Raw genomic sequence first — 18,616 nt, 5'->3', positions numbered from 1 at the left:
TACGGTTTCAATAAAACCCACATGAGAGCAAGTCTGTGCAGGCACCAAACTTTGTATTTTTTTTGCTTTTTAAGCTTTTGGCCGTTGACTTTCTGAGTGTGTGTACTCAAACTTGACTCACACTGGCTTGACCCACTCCTGCTGTGGCCACCCCCTACCCCCACTGACCACCCCACCTGCTTCACCTCTGCCAACCACCTCCTCACACCAGTGTTGATTTCGTTGACTAAAACTATGATGAAAAATGTTTGTCGACTGTGTTTTTTTCACTGACGAAAACAAAATGAAAACGAAATAAAAACTAAGCTGTGATGACTAAAACTAAGACTAAATATATTGACAATTATGTGAATAAAATAAAAACTAGACGAAAACGTTAGGGAGGGACTAGTGGACTATGTTTGGTTGCTCTCAGGTGTTGCGTGCTGAAAATAGCCGATCTACAAGCTCACAACGCGTCGCGCTGCGACACGTGTAAAATCAGTCATTATGATGCCATCAAGGCCTGCCAAAATACATTTGAGTTGACTAAATCAACTGTAGATTTAGTCGCCTAAAATCTTATGATATTTAGTCGACTAAAATTAGACTAAAACTAAAACTTTTCAGGTGACTAAATTATGACTAAAACTAAATTACATTTTATTGAAAAGACTATGACTAAAACTAAATCAAAATTTGCTGTCAAAAACACCACTCTTGCTGTGGCCACGCCGCCACCCCCTACCCCCACTGACCAGTGACCACCCCACCTGCTCCACCTCTGCCAACCACCTCCTCACACACATGCCCCACCTTCTCCTCACTCTGAGGTTGAGTCATTGCTAACCTTCCTGCAGCTCGGCCGAGGTACAACACGGTGACTCCTCTCTGCGGCAGCGAGTCACTGGAGGACTCATAATTGGTCACTTGGAATGTTGATGTGCTTGCAGCAAGCTTATAGAGGAGGATATGTCCTAGGAATGCCAGCCACAGACATGGAACAAATGCAGATGACGGGATTTAAAAACACTGTCACTTTCTAATTAGGCTGTTATCATCACCGTTGTGACAGCCACACACCATACTGCGTGTGTGCGTGCGTGCGTGCGTGCGTGCGTGCGTGCGTGCGTGCGTGCGTGCACACACACGAGGCGTTGTGAGCTTGTAGATTGGCTATTTTCAGCGAAGAGGTTTGGTGTAGAGGGGGAAAAGCGCAGACTAAGTACAGAGTGAAAGGTCAAGTTTAGTAAGTATTGACGGTTCAAGTGGTTAAATATCAGAAAATTGACAAATTGACATGAATCCAAAATACACGATTGTGCTGTCAAACAATGAATCTATATGGAATCTATGAAGAGGTTGTGGGGGTCCTTGCTTCATCTCTCAACTAAGAGGTCCTTTGCCTGAAAACGTTGAAGACCCCTGACATAGAGGAATATAGTAAGTATAGAGCAGACATTTCTATGTCAAACACAGAATCGGGATGGGCGCCTCAAGTGACCCGTTATGTTCCACAATGAAGATGCGTTTAGTTTGGTATCCTTAGCAATAAGCCTCATCTGGTCCCCCAGCAAAGTATGTGGCTTTGAACATGGAAGTAGGGCACGCATGAACTATCAATCCTCTATCTATGGACAGGAAACAATTAAAGGGCTCAGAGCGCGGATGAAATGTAGCACAGCTCTCCAGAACAAAACCGGAGACATTGTGATGTGCGATGATGTGTCCACAAATTCATATACTGTAGACCAGTGGTTCTCAAAGTGGATTCCAGGGACTCTGTGGATTCCTTTAGAGGGGTCTAAATTTACCCATACAAGTCTGTAACTTAAGGGTAGACCGTGAAATTTGAAAGTTTGAGAAACACTGCTGAGGATAGTTCTATCCTTTGTGAGTGGTTATTGCAGTTGATGGTGTGCAGTCAGTGTCAGTGTGCTATGCCTGAATTTGCGTGTGTTTTTGTGCATGCCATGGGTGTGTGAGTGTGTTTTAGCATTGTGTGATTACAGTAGGGCATTCACCAAATATTCGAATATTCGAATATCAAAGTCACTATTCGACGTTGTTCACCGAAGTCGAATATTCGCCTTTTTTTAAATATATAATTTATAAAGCTTGGCTAGATAGGAAGTCATAAGAATGAGTTGTCAATGGTTCTCAAACCTTTTTAGGCCGTGACCCCCAAAATAAACATATTTGAACTGGGGACCCCCACCCTGACAAGCACTTTGAATTGTCGGTATTACATTTAATGTGACTCGGTTCCGCAGATAAATATTGTGAAAATAGCAGATCTACATGCTCACAGCGCCTCGCAACGCGAGGTGTTGTGAGCATGTAGATCTGCTATTTTCACAATGTTCGCCTCTTGCTTAATTAATATTTGACCAGTTTGGCCAGTCCTGTCGAATATTCCACTATTCGAATACTTTGAGGTCGAATAATTCGAATACTAAAAATCCCTATTCGTGAATGCCCTAGAATAGATTACAGTAGCTGTCAGACTCATCACACTTTGTCATTCAGCTGTCCAGATGTGCATTACTGGCCAGTTCTGGCCTCCAGCGGGAGCGGCACAGATCAGACCTCACAACCAGCCGCTCTCTGGCATCAGACACACTGGTAATGCACTGTTACTGCTCCTCCTCAGTCAATAATACATTATGATGCTACAAAAACATAATGACAAACTGTCTATTGCAGTGGTACTTGTTTATCTCTTCATGCAATCTCTTTTAATCTCTCAAAGGTATAGTTGTGAATTGCCATGGCTAGTTAAAAAATGATTTTACAGCTCATGGAGCCTTTTTTGTTTTACAGGTTGGGAGCACGGGCCGGCCCCGCACCTCGTTCTCTCTGATCCCCCAGATTGTGTTGACTGAGTCAGTGTCGCCCCCTCCTTCCGCAGAGAACCCTGTGAGAGGTTTAACACAGGACCCGGGGGAAGAATTCCCAACTCGCGAGTGGAGCAGCCACCCCCCCGCCTCTCAGGTCTGCAAGGAGAGGCCTCCTGTTGGAGCATCTCGGAAAACTCCTCTTCAGGAGCTAAGGATCCAGGAGTCTTTCGAGGAGGACATAGAACATCAAGAGGAGCTGGCGCTGTTGCTGATAGAGACGGAATTGCAGGTGTTGGCTCTTATCGAGGCCCAGGAGGTCAGGGAGATCATGGGAGATGGTCTACAGACGCTGACCATCCCACTGCAGGGTGAGGGACCCTTTGAGATCCCACCGAGAGACATGCCTCTCCTGGTGCTCTTTAGCAACAAAGTGACTGTCAGAGAAGCCTATAGGGTGCTGCATTTGCTGCTGGAGCCCAAGCCAGTACCCAAACCCAGGGTGGCATTCTCACATGGCAGCCCCAGCCCTATGGGCCAGAGGATCGCTATCCACCCTGGCCTGCAGGGCTCTCTGGTGGAGGCTCTGAGGAGAGGGATTGTGACGGGGGACAGGACCTTAAGCCTTGAGCGTGACACTGGAACCCATGTCGCTCCGAATGAGCGTCAGAGCCCAGTAGACGCTGACCTTGAACCAAGCAGGTCGACTGGCTCTGCGAACAGCAGAGACACGCCGAGCCAGAGCCCCTGGAGGAGGGGCGAGGACATCCGTAGCAGCACCTACAAGCGGCTGGACAGCCTCGAAGAAACCATCCGTGAGCTAGAGAACACCCTGATAGAGATCAGTGGCCAATGCCAGCCCACCACAGAGCACCTCTACACAGAGAAGACCTCCGCAAGCACAACGGAGACCAAGAAGCCACCAGTCCCTCCAAAGCCCTCCTCTTTCAACCCTGCACTGACCCAGGTTCATTACTTAACACTCGCTGACTAGATTCCTGCCCTCGCCGGGCTTGCTGTAGCTCTGACTTCTTCTCTGGACGGCAGAATTTCAACTTCCCAAGCTTCTGTTCTGTCTACCTCTTCTGATGTCTTCCCCCCCCCGGGATGATTTGGCTTCTAATTGCATTTCAAATTGAGGGTGTGTATTATTAACACGTGCAGAAGGACAGCCAACACACTCCCTCCTTACAGTATGTATCTGTTTCTGTTTAGTACTTGGGCTGCTATCCCGCTGGGCTGAGGCTTAATTGTCTTTTCATCGACCTGTCCTTGCATCTGTGCTCCCTCTGTAAACCTGGACGACGATTTCATTCTTTGTTACACTGAAGAAAGACCAAAATTTAATTAAAGATCTTTAAAAGATAGAATAATGCAATGAAAACAACAATTTCTTCATGTGTTCTCTGTTCTTTTTTCTGCTCTTTCTTTGCCTTTCATATTCTGTTCTGTGTTCTTCTGCAATAATCTTATGAAATCAATCGCTTCTTCTTCTTTGAAAACTGTTCAAAGTAATTAGCAGCTTAATGTTGGGTAAACAATGCAAGCCAAAAGTGAAACAGAGGTAACTTCACTTTGGTTTATTGTCATTTTCACGTTAAAAGCTTATCCAGCATGCCTGTATAATTGCAAACACTTGTATACTGCATCTGCATATATATATATATATATATACAGCGCGTGTGTGTGTGTGTGTGTGTGTGTGTGTGTGTGTGTGTGTGTGTGTGTGTGTGTGTGTGTGTGTGTGTGTGTGTGTGTGTGTGTGTGTGTGTGTGTGTGTGTGTGCGTGCGTGCTTGTGTATGTTATAGATTATATATACATTGTGCATGGTAAAATTCAGGGGTGATTAGTGCTAATTATTTGAATTCTTATGTGATGTAAAAGCAAGTATTTCACATAAGTGCTCTTGAGAGATTACAGTGGAAAAACACAACCCTCACAACGTGTGCCACTTTCTGTGTAGCCTCACAGTCAGGGCACGGCTCTCACATTGTCATGGAGCATTTTCCTGCTCTGTCTGGACCAGCACTGGCATGACAGAGGATTACAGAGTCTTCACACGTTATTTCATCACCCCAACAGTTTTTTATTAGTCCATTGCAATTCCAAACAATCCCACGTTCCCCTCTTTCTCATCGTTGGGGTATCGTTGAATAGCTTACAGACTAAATGTGTGGTCAACTGATATAATATGACATAAAGCCAGGTTACAGCTTGGATTAACTTTCATCTTAATATCTGTCTTTACATCAGGGGTGAAAGGCCCATTTTTACATTGTATTAATGTAGCCATGTAAACACTGGTTGTGTGAGGCTACTGCAGCATGTGTTTTCCAACCAGTTCTCTTTATGCAAAGGATGAACTGTAGGTTGGAGGATGCTGTGTGAGGATTTGTTTGTGCTTGTGTGTATTAGTAGCGACTGCCGACTGAGGCAGATAACAGGGAAGTAGACCATTAAGCACAGCTGCATCATATAGCCTCTGGTGTGTAGCTACGCTATGCAACGTCACTTTCATTTTCGCGCTGCCGCGTGTTCCTGTTTGCCATGGCGCCTCTAGTCCTGCTGCGTCGGTATAAGGATAAATGATTGAAAAGTGACTGCAGTTATTTCTTTCTGTTAGCCCTGATCTCGGAGCCCCTGCAGGCCTCGGGGCAAAATACTCGCTAATGGAATCCATCAGACTCACATTTGGTCTTTTTGTTTTTGTTCTCTCTTCCTCATACCTCTCCCTCCTCTTTTATCTCCCACCTCCGGCCCTCTCCCCTTGTCTCCCCGCCTCCTCCTCTGTCCAGGGAGGCAACAGGGTCCTGCACTCCTCGTCCTCGGCTGCCTCCAGACTGAAGCACCTGCAGCAGAACAGCAGCACAGACAAGACAAAGAGCGGGAAAAGGGAGGGCCAGCAGCAGGTATGTCATCATCAACAATGTCCTTGGATTAGACTCAGAGTTAACCCATTAAGACCCCAGGTCAATTCTACGAATGCCTAAATCTAAATCAGTAGTTCTCAAACGTTTTCGTGCCAAGGGGTGTTTGTTTACCCCACAATTATAAGTATTTGACGCCCCTATCTGAGAATGGGAAAACCTGTTAAAAAATGTCCGGGCTTAAGTAAACTGAAGCGCGGCTACATCAGGCCTAGATATGGCCTACATCCTGGCACAAACGGCTCAAAGTTTGTTGTGTAAAATGTCCGGTCAAAAACTGAGACATGGGTTTTAATGGGTTAAATGAACACATGTAGTTTGTAATCATTAGTATCAATCCCTTTACCTGTCAGTAACCTGGCCCCAACAGTAGCACCCGTCTCGTCAGCCCCAACCAGCACCCTACTTTACCCCATCCACACTCCTTCCCGCTGCATCAGCACCCTCTGCCTGATATAGATGTATACTTGGTTGGGCGTTGTGTTGTACACTGAAAACAGCTGTTCTACGAGCTCACCACGCGTCGGATTGCGACGTGAGCTTATAGATGGGCTATTTTAGGTGTGCAACACCCTCGTACAACTAAGTAGAAATCTAGCCTCCCTGCCACACACTAATGAGAGCATCCTCCTGTTTGGAGCAGTATTACACTATACTCCGAAAGGAGCTATATTACACTATGATACGGTACATTGTATAGTGTAGAAGAGCAGTATTACACTATGATACGGTACATTGTATAGTGTAGAAGAGCGGTATTACACTATGATACTGGTAAATAAAAATGGTAAATGGTGCATTTATATAGATTGTGCATTACGTTCACCCATTCATAAACCGATGACGGAGGAAATCGTGCAAGGCACCAACCTGGGAGACGAGAGCAACTAGGGGTTCAGAGTCTTGCTCAAGGACTCTTCATCACTAACTCTGGGGGACCTCGGATTCAAACTGGGAACCTTTCGGGAAACCTTTGTGTTCTAATGACGGTTTCTCTACCCCTGAGCCAATGCCGCCCCTCCCCTGTACATTGTACATTGTATAGTGTAGACTTGAGAGGCGGGGTGATGGCTGCTCCAATCGCGAGTTGGGAATTCTTCAATGTACACTATGATACTGTACATTGTATAGTGTAGAAGAGCGGTATGGCACCATATTGCTACACTATCATACTGTACATTGTATACTGTAGAAGTGCAAACAGCTGAATCCCTTTTCCAGATACTGTACTGTAGCATCAACTGGTTCTCAACCTTTTAGATTCCAGGGACCCCAGTTTCATATGCATTAGGGCACTGTTTCCCAAAAAAGTCCATTTGGTTCCATTTTAGTCCGAGCGTTTCAGGCAAACATCGTGCACTTTATGAAAGAAGCATGAAATTTGGCACACAGTTAGAACATGCCATATTATGGAACATTTTTGGCTATAGGGCATCGCAGATTTGTCTTGGGAAACTTGTGGGAGCCAATCAAAGTTGCTCTCATAGACTTTACTATAGAGTCAAATAATACAAAAAATAAATATGCTTTAAGTAGCATGTGAGGGGTCAAACTAGGTGTTATTCGGGATTCTGAATCCAATGCAAGCATTTGTTTTGCACGAAAAACATTCCTTTCCGAGAAACGGCCGCCACAAAACTTTGAAAAGTGATGACTCATCACTAAACCATAGTTTTATGGGGTCCGTTTTGCAAAACAAATGTTTGCATTGGATTCAGAATCCCAAAAAACACCTAGTTTGACCCCTTACATTCTACTTAAAGCATATGTATTTTTTGTATTATTTTACTCTATAGTAAAGTCTATGAGAGCCCAACTTTAATTGGCTCCCACAAGTTTCCCAAGACAAATCTGCGATGCCCCTATAGCCAAAAATGTTCCATATGGCATGTTCTAACTGTGTGCCAAATTTCATGCTTCTTTCATAAAGTGCACGATTACATCAAAATACTGCCCGAAACGCCTGGACTATTTGTACACAATTACAGAATCATAAAAGTCCATTTGCTTCCTAACTATCAGTCATTTAGTCTGGGACCCTCTGGAACCCAAGGACCACTGGGGTTCACGTTGAGAACCACAGCTATAGAGAGAGATACCTTCTATTGTCTGAGAGGCATGACATGTTGTTAATTTAACTCTGAGAGTGTAAAAATTCAGTCAATTCTTTATACTCTCTGAGTTAAATGAACAGTCTGGATTTTGCAGTGTATGCTTTCTTTTCTAAAGTGCATGGTGTTACTTTTGCAGTGGAGACATGGTAGATGGTAGTACTACCACGCTCTAGAGTCAGGGCATAGCTTGGGGATGCTGGATGGCCCATGGCAGTCTGGGAAATTGAACCGTTGAAGCGTGTCAACTGAGAAGCGCCGCCACCCTGCAATGACAGGAGTTGTGTCAATAATAAAAGGAAATAACCTAATGTCATTGTGATTCTAAAAACGCAAGAGCACTGGAGTGAATCTAAACCTCCTCCTCTACACGCTTACGGAATTTGACGGCAAATTCACAGAGAAATGTGGTTCTGGGGATTGCAGAGAGTACGAGTGGGGGGAGGGAGGTGGAGAAAGGTCGGAAGGAGGAAGCGTAATGAGGCTTAAGTCTCCATGGCGTGGGAGAAGCTCAGGAGGAAACTTCTAATAATGGGATAAGTGGCCAGTTGAGTCCTTTGCTATCACAGATTATTCAGTATGAAGAGGAGAGTTCTTCAGCTCTCCCTCCTCCAGGCATGTGCGCACATAGACATCAAAGGGGGCTTGAGCCCCTGCCCTTTTATCCAGCTGTAAAAAATGCCCTCTCCAGACCATGAATGCAGTTTTTACCATGGTGAAAGAATTGCAAATGTCCTCTTTCCATGCCATACCAGAAGGCAGCATTAAAGAGAATGACCTTGTCCAAACCCTCCTGAACTTGAATGCAGCATCTTATGTTGAAAGAACTGCCCTCTCTGTGTAAAAATCCATGCCATTTGCCACATCTCCAGTATTCACTTGATTATCAGTGTTCAGTGTGGTATCAAGTACCGAAAATAGCTGACCTCCAACTTGGAGGTCTGCTATTTTCTATATTTTCACCAAAAGGCCCTTTTAGAAATGTCAGCCCCTGCCTCTCTAACATTCTCTGCACGTCCCTGCCCTCCTCCTCTCTCTCTCTCTCTCTCTCTCTCTCTCTCTATCTCTCTCTCTCCCCCATCATTATTTCTCCCCCTCTTCCTCGGTCTCCGCGTCATCTAAAACTTCTATTTCCTCTCTTTCTCTTTCTGCCTCCCACACTCTTCCCTCGCGCTCTGCTTCTGTCTCTGGAAGCACTCTGCACAGGGACGTGCTGGGCCCCTGATTCAGCCCGGGAAAAAGAGTTGGAGAGGCCCTCATTGCGCGTTATAGGGAGATCTCTCTCTATAGCGCCGCCGCTGCTGCTACTCAAAGATTTGCCATTTCAGATCATGACAAGTGACAAGCCAGTGGGCCAATTACATGAGTTATATTTTGTCGTTGTCGGGTGGAAACCTTGTATGTCCAAAACTGTTTGTTTTGTATTCATCATTTAAGAAATGATTTAAACTAGTGAGAACAGCCGATCTACAAGCACACAACGCCTCGCGGTGCGAGGCGTTGTGTGCTTGTAGATCTGCTGTTTTCACTACTTTTGTGCAACGGCCTTGTATGATGAAGCAGTTACAATTGGACTGGCCGGGAATGAACCGGCCGTTCAGGAGTTGTCCCGCTTTTCCCAATGGCCAGCACGTCCCTGACTCTGCACACTGCGAGACACGATGGCCTGCTTGAAAGCGAAATTAATCCCATTATTTCAGGACAACACTCCAACACAGCACGTTGGCTTTGTCTACAAACAATGTTGCAAACAATTTCTCTAAAAAGTAGGCGCAGGGATTGTGTGAATACAATCCCTGCCAAGGGACAGAAGTCATTCAAAGCTAATTGTCTCTTGTGCGTCAGGCACGAGGCCAGATTGGACAGCGCCGAGCCACAATTGCATGACACATAGGAAAACGGATTTTAGAGCTACAGTATATGAAATATTCATAGGCAATAAAAAGGATCACAATTGTCAATCAAATTTCCTGCGCGGTAGGACATTGTGGATTTGTATTGGATCCAATAACCGAGTAGTTCAGTATTGTAGGACCGCTATAGGGGATTTCTCCACAAGTGTCAGCTGTCTGTCAGCCTTTGAAACCAGTAGTGGAAAAAGTGCTCGTATTTTTACGTAAGTAAAAGTATCAATTCTGCAATGTAGAAATACTTTGTTACAAGTATTTAAGTACTGTACTTAAGTAAATGTACTTAGTTACTTTCCACCACTGCGTGTAACCTGAGGAGGCCCAATTCTTCAACTGGGTATAACATTTGTTCGCTGGTGTTAATGCACCAAGCTGGTTATAACTTGTTAGACTATCTTGGCCAGACTATACTAATGCAGCTAACTAACTGCAGTATATTCTTGTACATCCCCTCCTTGTTTTAACATGGGTGGATTGTCTAGCTGCGCTAGGCTAATAACTTGTGCACAAAAAAGAACTGTCTTCTGTGAACACTGTACAGAGATCGGTTCCACTTCCCACCTTGCTTTCAGCTTTGTCTCATGCGATGAGGGCAGCTCATGTGGTGCTGTTGACCCATGGCTTCAGTTTAGGATACCTGTACTGTTTTTGTGGGGATAACATCCTCTATACACTTCCGGATGAATCCTATGATTGCTTGTACTCATCAGTGTTGGCATTTGGCGCATCACATTACATCTCCCAGTCCATGTGATCAAAACACAGCGTCCGACTACTAGTCAGACCAGCAGTGGATCATCCTCACGGTGAGGGCTGCTTGCATCAGCTTCTAACCTGACTCCGCCAGACAGTTGCTTCCACCGCAAAGCGCCGGTTCACACCAATCAGCGGCAGTTACGGGCGGGCTCTGAGGAAAGGAGCCCGCCCTCGGAGTTGTAAAAATGCACATTATATTTCATCTACACGTGAAAGAATATGTTTTTAAAAACAGCTTGTAGTGTTGTTATCTTTACTGCTGGCGCAGCTATTATACGCCATGCATACGTGCCTGTGATAGACAGGCAGCCCCATCGAATCACCTGCTAAATAGCTTGAAAAAATGGACTCGCCTCCTACATCGGTTTGCATTGAGCGAGTCCAGATGGTAGTCTTGGAAGTGGAACTCAAGACGCCACCTTCTGGCGGAGACAGGTTAATCAGCTTCAGGATGGAAGAGTGATCCGATTTGCCGAACAATAGTCGGGGCAGGTATTTAGAGGCATTGCTGAAGTGAGAGTAGCTGTGGTCAAGTACATCTCCCTGTGTGTTTACATTGATGTGTTGAAATTGTTTTGGCTCCGAGATGTTTGTCTAAAGTCCCCAACCATGGTGAAAATGGCTTCCTCTCGGTTCATATTTTGATTCCGGACAAAAAGCAACTCACAGGGTATAATGCCGTGTTTTGGTTTATCTTCTGACAACCACGGCAGATTATGTTACAATCCCTTGTCTCCCGCTGGAAACAAAACTCCTTGCTCTCAACCCGCACAGCTTGTCCAGGGATTGTACTTTGGCCAGCAGAATGCTGGGAAGTGGGAGGGGGCAGGTGGCACACTGCCTCAGCCTCACTACAACCCTGGCTCTGTTCTCCTTCACCTCCGGCAACGCCTCCAATGCCTTCATGGTACAGTAGTGCCACGGTGGTGAGTGGGTCCTCTGTTGCAGTGGGCAGGGGGGTCCCAGTGGAAAAAACATATTGGTATAAGTCAGGGTTCTCCAATAGGCGGCCCGCGGGCCATTTGCGGCCCGTGGGGGGCTGCTGTCTGGCCCCCACCAACCCCAGTAATAATGGTGGTATAAGAGCAGCAACAACACTAGTATATCGTCGTTGTCGGCTGGAAATCTCGTATCTCCAAATTTGTACGTTCTTTTGCAAATCATACAAGGCCGTCGCACAAAAGTAGTGAAAACAGCAGATCTACAAGCACACAACGCCTCGCACCTCGAGGCGTTGTGTGCTTGTAGATTGCCTGTTTTCACTAGTTTAAATCATTTTAAAAATTATAAATTCAAACCGAACGGTTTTGGACATACAGTACAAGATTTTCACCTGACAACGACGATATCTGAACTGTCGTGGGAGTAGCCCCCTGCAATGCTGTGACCCTCGGCTTGGTACCCTAGACATGATTCGGCCCTTGAGGGAAACTAATTGGGGAACCCTGGTATAAGTGGTTGTCGAAACACTGATGTCCAGCAATATGTCTGTAATAGCTAATGTAGAAAAGATGACTACTTTAGGGGTGAAAATTATGCAAAACAACAACAAAACATAAAAATAAGCGAAAATCTTTTAGGTCTTGTTTGTAGAATGCCAGCCTACTAATGAGCACAGGCCATATTGCTCTCAAATGTACACTGATTATGTACATCTGGTCTCATCAAAAGGTGCTTGGCTCATTTGCATACAGCCTTTGAGGACTTTTGTCCTTCCTTGTTTTTGTTCGCTCGACTACACTGCTGCATCTTTTTAGCTATTCATTGACCGGGGGATTGTGATCTTTTATGAAAGACATTTAATTTGTTACCGCTTTAAAAATGTATCTGATGCCTCCCTCAACTGGCTAGAAGACTGAAAACATGTCAGCTCTAATACTGTAGTCATTAGGCTAGTGTCAACTGCTAATTAGGGATGGGACGATAAGCGATATTATCGTTTATTGTGATAAAAAAACACTCACGATAATCGTATCGTGGGTATTTAATTTATCGTGATATCGTCCTCCGTCATGCACTTGGATCAATTCACCTTTTATTAAGTGGTACCGGATGCATATCCACTTAAACCCTCTATTGGTAAAAGATACTTATAATATAAGTACTTGATACAGTCTTTTTTTGACTCTCTATCAAATGTTCCTCCCCAGGATAAGGAATAATATCGTAAATCGCGATTTCTTTGGTCAAAATAATCGTGATATGAAATTTTCATATCATTCCATCCATACTGCTAAGCTGTCATCCAGGAAAGTGTATGTTCCCAGGATCTCCCATTAGAACTGGCAGGTTCCTCATGTTGTAACCCTGTCCTAACCCATGTTGTTGATTGACTGAGTTTATTTGGTAAAGAATGTACGTAGGCCTGTGTATAAGTAAATGCACACAATATCATACTGTAAATCATACTGAGGATAATGATATAATGAAATAATTAATTTCCAATGTGGTCCTCTAAAACCTGTTATAACCTCCTCCTACTTGAGCTAATCCTCTGTGATGCCCATAACCCAATCCCTCTAACCATATTTGCTGCCTCCACTTTTCTGACTAACATAATTGTTCTGAAAAGCAGACATGCTTACCGTGGGTGAACTCTCCACTGGGGTCACAGCTGAAGGTAAAGTTGTCTTTTCTCTAGTTATTTTCCCCAAAGATGACCCATTAAACTGTCACACACTTTCTAAGTAACATGTAATTTGCAATAAGATCACTCTCCTTCTAACCCTACGAATGATGTGGTTATACCCCGCCACTCCGACATGTCTCCTTTCCGACATGTCTCCATTCCGACACTAACCCTATATCTAACCCTTACCCTAAACTTAACCACTATGGAAGTGTCGCCACTCTGACAATAAGAAGTCAATTTCGGAGTGGCGACATGTCGGAATGGAGAGCGACACCCGAATTATGTACTAATGTTTGCCCAGTGCTGTGAGGCCATATGATGGCAGACAGTTATATAAGGCTATCAGTCTCTGAGTGGAACTTTCTGAGATGATGCTCTGAAATGCTCTCAGCTCTGGGGCTACTAGCTGCTAGCTACGTTTTTACCCGGAGACGCTGTAAGATTCCAGGCTTGAGGATGCTTCAAATCAATGTGCTGGATAAGCACAGACAGTTCAAAGCCACAATTTCTTTTCCATTGGCTTTGGCAAAGATCAAGAAGGGCGTGACAATGTGAGCCTCTTTCATGCTGCAAAACTCTATTTCCATTTCCCATGTGGCCATGTATTACTTCTGGCCGTAACGCAAGCTAGTTAAAGGTGCTGGACGTGAGCTGGGGGTGGATGTTGTGGGGGTTCTGAAGGCTCTCCCAGGAGGCTGTGTCTTAGCCCAGCAGTTCTGAGTCCATGAGATGAAGAGAAAGGCCACTTTTCCTGCAGCAGCACGCAGGGGTGTCGCACCAAATTCTGGGCCCTGGGTACAAGGATTCACGGCGGGCCCCCCATGAATGTTTTTCATAGGGGATGGGGTTTAACCCATTTAGACTGATTTTTTTTTTAAATATCAGTGTTGCTCAAACTTTTTCATGATATGTATTTGGCCACGGACCCCCATCTTAAAATATCCAGGGACCCCCCAGAAGCAACATTTGAGTTACAAAATGTTCGCTTAAAAAATACATGTACAATGTACACATTTTGTGTCTCCTTGGGCATAGGCCCTCACACAAAAACATGCAGTAGTCCTGGTTTCTATACTACCTCCCCCTAGCCAGCCGGGTGCTCCCCAATGTCCCCTGGCGCGGCAGGGGGAGAGCGGAAACCAGGACTACAGGTTAGGTAGTCACCGGGTGAGAAAAATGGGTTGCAAAAACGTGGGATAAAAAACATTTGAAAAAAAAAAAAAAAAAACAATGTACACATTTTCACAACTTTTCAAAAATAGCAGATATACAAGCTCACAGCGCGTGTGAGCTGTGAGCTTGTGTATATGCTATTTTTCAATAGCTAAAGTATAAGATAATTAAGGCCCCTCCACCTTGGGCCCTGGTAACCCTGGAACCTCAGCAGAGCAGGTTAAAACCTCCCAGCATGCACCTCAGGGGTGTCATACCAAATTCTGGGCCCTGAGTACAAGGATTCATTGCGGGCCCCCCTATGAATGTATTTCATTAGACTGGGAACGCATTATCACGCATTATTTTGTGCTTTAACTATTGAAAAATATAGCAGATCTACAAGCTGGTGCCGCACTGCGAGCTTGTAGATCTGCTATTTTTGAAAAATTGTGAAAAGGTTTTTTGAAAAATCGTGAAGTGAAAAATCGTGAAAAGGTTTTTTGAAAAATCGTGAAAATGTTTTTTGAAAAACCGTGAAAATGTTTTTTGAAAAATCGTGAAAATGTTTTTTGAAAAATCGTGAAAAGGTTTTTTGAAAAATCTAAATTTCTATGTAAGTGGTGCTCAAACCTTTTCATGTGAAGGACACCCCAAATTACATCTCAAAACATTTTGTTCCATGGACCCCCCCAGAAGCAGAATTTGAGTTACAAATGTTCGCTTAAATACATATATTCAAAGATTTGCACACATTTTCATGACTTTTCAAAAATAGCAGATCTATATCTGCTATTTTTCAATAGCTAAAGTATAAAATAATTAAGGCCCCTCGACCTTGGGCCCTAGTAACTTAGTCCCACTCCCCCCCCCCCTTGTGACGCCCTTTCACCTCACACCACACATGAAAAGAAGAGTACAAACAGGTTACATTTTCTCCTATTGCTTCTTTTTTATTGATTGTAAATGTGCTATTTTCAATTTCTTTGGAAAGTTTTGACAGTTTTGTACACATGTGAGCGGGCAGCCATAACTGAGTGGCCAGAGAGCCCGTCTGGGGGCCAGGTTGTCACAGGTTCAATTCCAGGCCAGGCTAGCAATGTGTCGATGTTTGTCCCTGAGCAAGACTCTTAACCACTAGCAGCTCTCCGAGGCACTGACCCCGTGGCCACTACTCCTGTTACTGTACTTAGGATGGGTTAAATGCAGATGCCTCATTGGTATGCAAATATACAGTGACAAATACCACAAAGGAGTGATTATCATTTTGCAATGAAGTGGCATGGCCCAAATAGGGACTCCAGGTTGAAAGTGGTTGAAAGCTGAGTGAATAAAAAACTCTTTAGTTCGAAGTATGTTGCATAGTTTTAGTGGACGTATAGTTTTGATGGGTTCAGAGAGACTTTGGTTCTAGAAGCATGGAAGCACATCTTTTCAGCAGTGTCACAGATGTCTGGAGTCTCTGGACATACAGATTGATGGGATTTTGGTTTAATTCCCATATTTGTAATTCCTTCAGAATGTTATCCTTTCACAAGAAGACTCAGCTTCTATCCACAGAATAAAATCACAGTTAGTCAGAGTCTCACACAATAAAAGGAGGCCACACCAGTGCAAGTGGGTTTTCTGTTAGTTGTATTGAAAGTATAGTCAGAGTTCAAAGTGTACTGTACAGCAAGTACAGTAGAGCATTTTCACCCATCGTAGCTTCTCTGCCTATCCAAAAAATAACTTCACCGATATATGGAGTTACAGAATACATTGGTCACATTCTGATTGGACAATTACACATAACAATGGATATCATGAGATGGTGTCATGACTGAGTCTCGTGGACTCAGAAGCCAAGGATGTAGAATGTTTTGGCTTTTTGTTATCCAGTGTCCTGGGCAGTCTGACATTTATTGAGATATCATTTCCCTGGTCAACATCTTTGTACGGACCTGGAGTGGACAGATCTCATTGCGAGGATTAGTTATTTGTCCCAACATTCTGATGGCATTGACGTTTAACACTGAAAATGATATCTATACCGTGTTAATCATAATAACAGGAACATTTTAATCAATTATCTTAACACAGATGTAATCAGCGGTTTATTCTGGAGCCACACTGTTCCTCCCTGTCATCACTCTCTGGATCCTCCCGCCCGTGTATGTGTACGTTATTGGTTCTCTGCCCTCACCCTGTCTCTCAAGGGCCTTTTCCACCGGCAAAGAACCGGTTCTGGTTCTTTCTCCCGCCTATGCGATGAACCAGAGGTGAGCTTTTCCACCGACAACCAGAGTTGGTTCCGATCGGGAACCACAAAATCTTTGGTTCCTCTGGTTCAATTATGGTTCAATCCGGTGGAAACGCAAGCCGGTTCGCAAGAACGAACCAAGGTTCCAAGAAAATTGAACTGGCACTGGTTCTGGAACCGGTTCTTTGCCGGTTCCTCCCGCCTATGGGATGAACCAGAGGTGTGCTTTTCCACCAGAACCGGAGTTGGTTCCGAACCGTAAAAGTTGGTTCAGTACTGGAACCACAAAATCCTTGTTTTTTGTGGTTCCAGAGCCAAATCCATGGCTCTGGTTCTGGTTAAATCTGGTGGAAACGCAAGACGGTTCGCAAGAACGAACCAAGGTTCCAAGAAAGTTGAACCGTCACTGGTTCTGGAACAGGTTCTTTGCCGGTGGAAAAGGCCCCTAAGTGCCAGAGAGACTGACACACCTCATTTCCATGTGATCCAGATGTTTCACAGTGCTAGAACAGTGCCCTCTGCTGGCTCACTCTGGCATCATGCAGAAGCAACCTCTGTTCATTGGAATATTTTGCAATGTTGTTTTTAATGACTGGCCATCATTAAAAATAATTGTCAAAATAGAGCGCACACACTAAGAGCTTAATGTACATTTTCACTTCTGTCACCGTGCCACATTATGCTGTAAAATCCTTCTGTGTTCATTTTGTACACCTCTAGGAGTGTACAAATGCAACCAAATGTTGCATTTGTACACTTCCAGAGTGGAGTTAACATTGAGGTTTTTACTAGAAGATGTGCACATTGGTTTCTGTCATCATGAAACCATCTGGCTGTGGCTAGCATCACACGTGCTGATACTAACCTGAAATAACGGTCTCCTGTGTTTGTCTCTTGTTCCCATTCCACCCCTCCCTCCCTCTCCCTCCCTCCCTCCCACACCCCCACTTCTCACTCCTGCACACCTTGTTTCTCCTAACACCTGTTCCTGCGGTGCCACCTCACCCACCCTGTCACCTGTGTGAACCTGTGCCACCCTGCGTCCTCCTGGCCCCGCCTGTCCCGTCTGTGACCCCTCCGGCAGTGAGCGACCTGTCCGTGCCTGACCTCCTCCACCTTTCTCCTCACACTCAGCCCCACCTGACTCCAGAGCTGCACACACCTGTCTGCCCTTCCGCTTAATCAGTCCGCCCTCCTGTACCTCCTGAGGGTCTTGTGCTCGAACCCCCACATCTCCAACTTAGCTCACACTGCAAACTGTGTGTGTGTGTGTGTGTGTGTGTGTGTGTGTGTGTGTGTGTGTGTGTGTGTGTGTGTGTGTGTGTGTGTGTGTGTGTGTGTGTGTGTGTGTGTGTGTGTGTGTGTACATTTGCTCTGACTGAATGTGAAGGTGTTGCAGGGGAAACGCTACCTACTATAAGGCTGTACTGTCTCTTATCATCTTCCCTTCATTCCCTGAAAACCATCTCTCCACCTTGCCCCCCTCCCCACCCCACCCCACATCCCTCATCTGCTCTGGGATGCTGTTGTACACGAAGGCCGTGGCGACCGACAGCACCGGCGGTGGCGGCGTCGAGCCGCTCCCCTGCGCGGTCAAGGCCGGTGGCCTCCCGGGTCACCGGGTGCCGTCGGTGGCGTTCGCCCCGGGCTTGAGGAGGTTTCCCCAGGAGGGGCCGCTGTTGTCCTCCAGTCAGGCCAAGGCCCTGCTGGCCAGCCTGTCAGCCTCCTCCAGCCTGAGCGCCGAGGCTCTGCTCCTCTCCTCCACCTTCCGACACCACCGGCTGCTCCGCGAGCAGCAGCAGCAGCAGCGGGGCTCCTCCACCCTGCCTGCAGAGCCCAACGGACACTCCTCCTCTTCCTCCTCTCCCACCTCCCCCTTGTCCCCTTTCTCCCCCGGCCCCCTCAGCTCCCTCACAACAGTCTCCTCCTCCCTGGGCCTGAAGCCCGCCGGCCGTCGCCTGGAGAGCCCCGCCCTCAACAACTGCTTCAAGGACGCCAGCAGCAGCAGCAGCAGCAAGCCGCTTTCCCGGAACATCACCCCCAGCGATGCACAGTGAGCGGGAGAGGGA

At 45.6% G+C, this 18,616-nt stretch overlaps 1 protein-coding gene across 1 annotated transcript in view; it reads left to right on the top strand.

Moving 5' to 3' along the window:
- The window catches only part of srcin1a (SRC kinase signaling inhibitor 1a), a gene marked incomplete at its 3' end in the record, with an annotated part of 74,040 nt that extends 55,436 nt beyond the window's left edge, over positions 1-18,604 (top strand). Inside the window, exons 18-20 of the mRNA XM_080723300.1 lie at positions 3,559-3,783; positions 5,613-5,726; positions 18,086-18,604. Of these exons, the coding sequence (XP_080579426.1) occupies positions 3,559-3,783; positions 5,613-5,726; positions 18,086-18,604 (858 nt within the window). The remainder of the gene's footprint in view (positions 1-3,558; positions 3,784-5,612; positions 5,727-18,085) is intronic.
- Between the last annotated feature and the right edge of the window lie 12 nt (positions 18,605-18,616).

The sequence above is a fragment of the Nannobrachium achirus genome, assembly GCF_963921795.1.
Source record: "Nannobrachium achirus genome assembly, chromosome: 4".
Taxonomy (NCBI): domain Eukaryota; kingdom Metazoa; phylum Chordata; class Actinopteri; order Myctophiformes; family Myctophidae; genus Nannobrachium; species Nannobrachium achirus.
The sequence above is the reverse complement of the archived record's forward strand: the minus strand, read 5'-3'. Positions and strand labels throughout refer to the sequence as shown.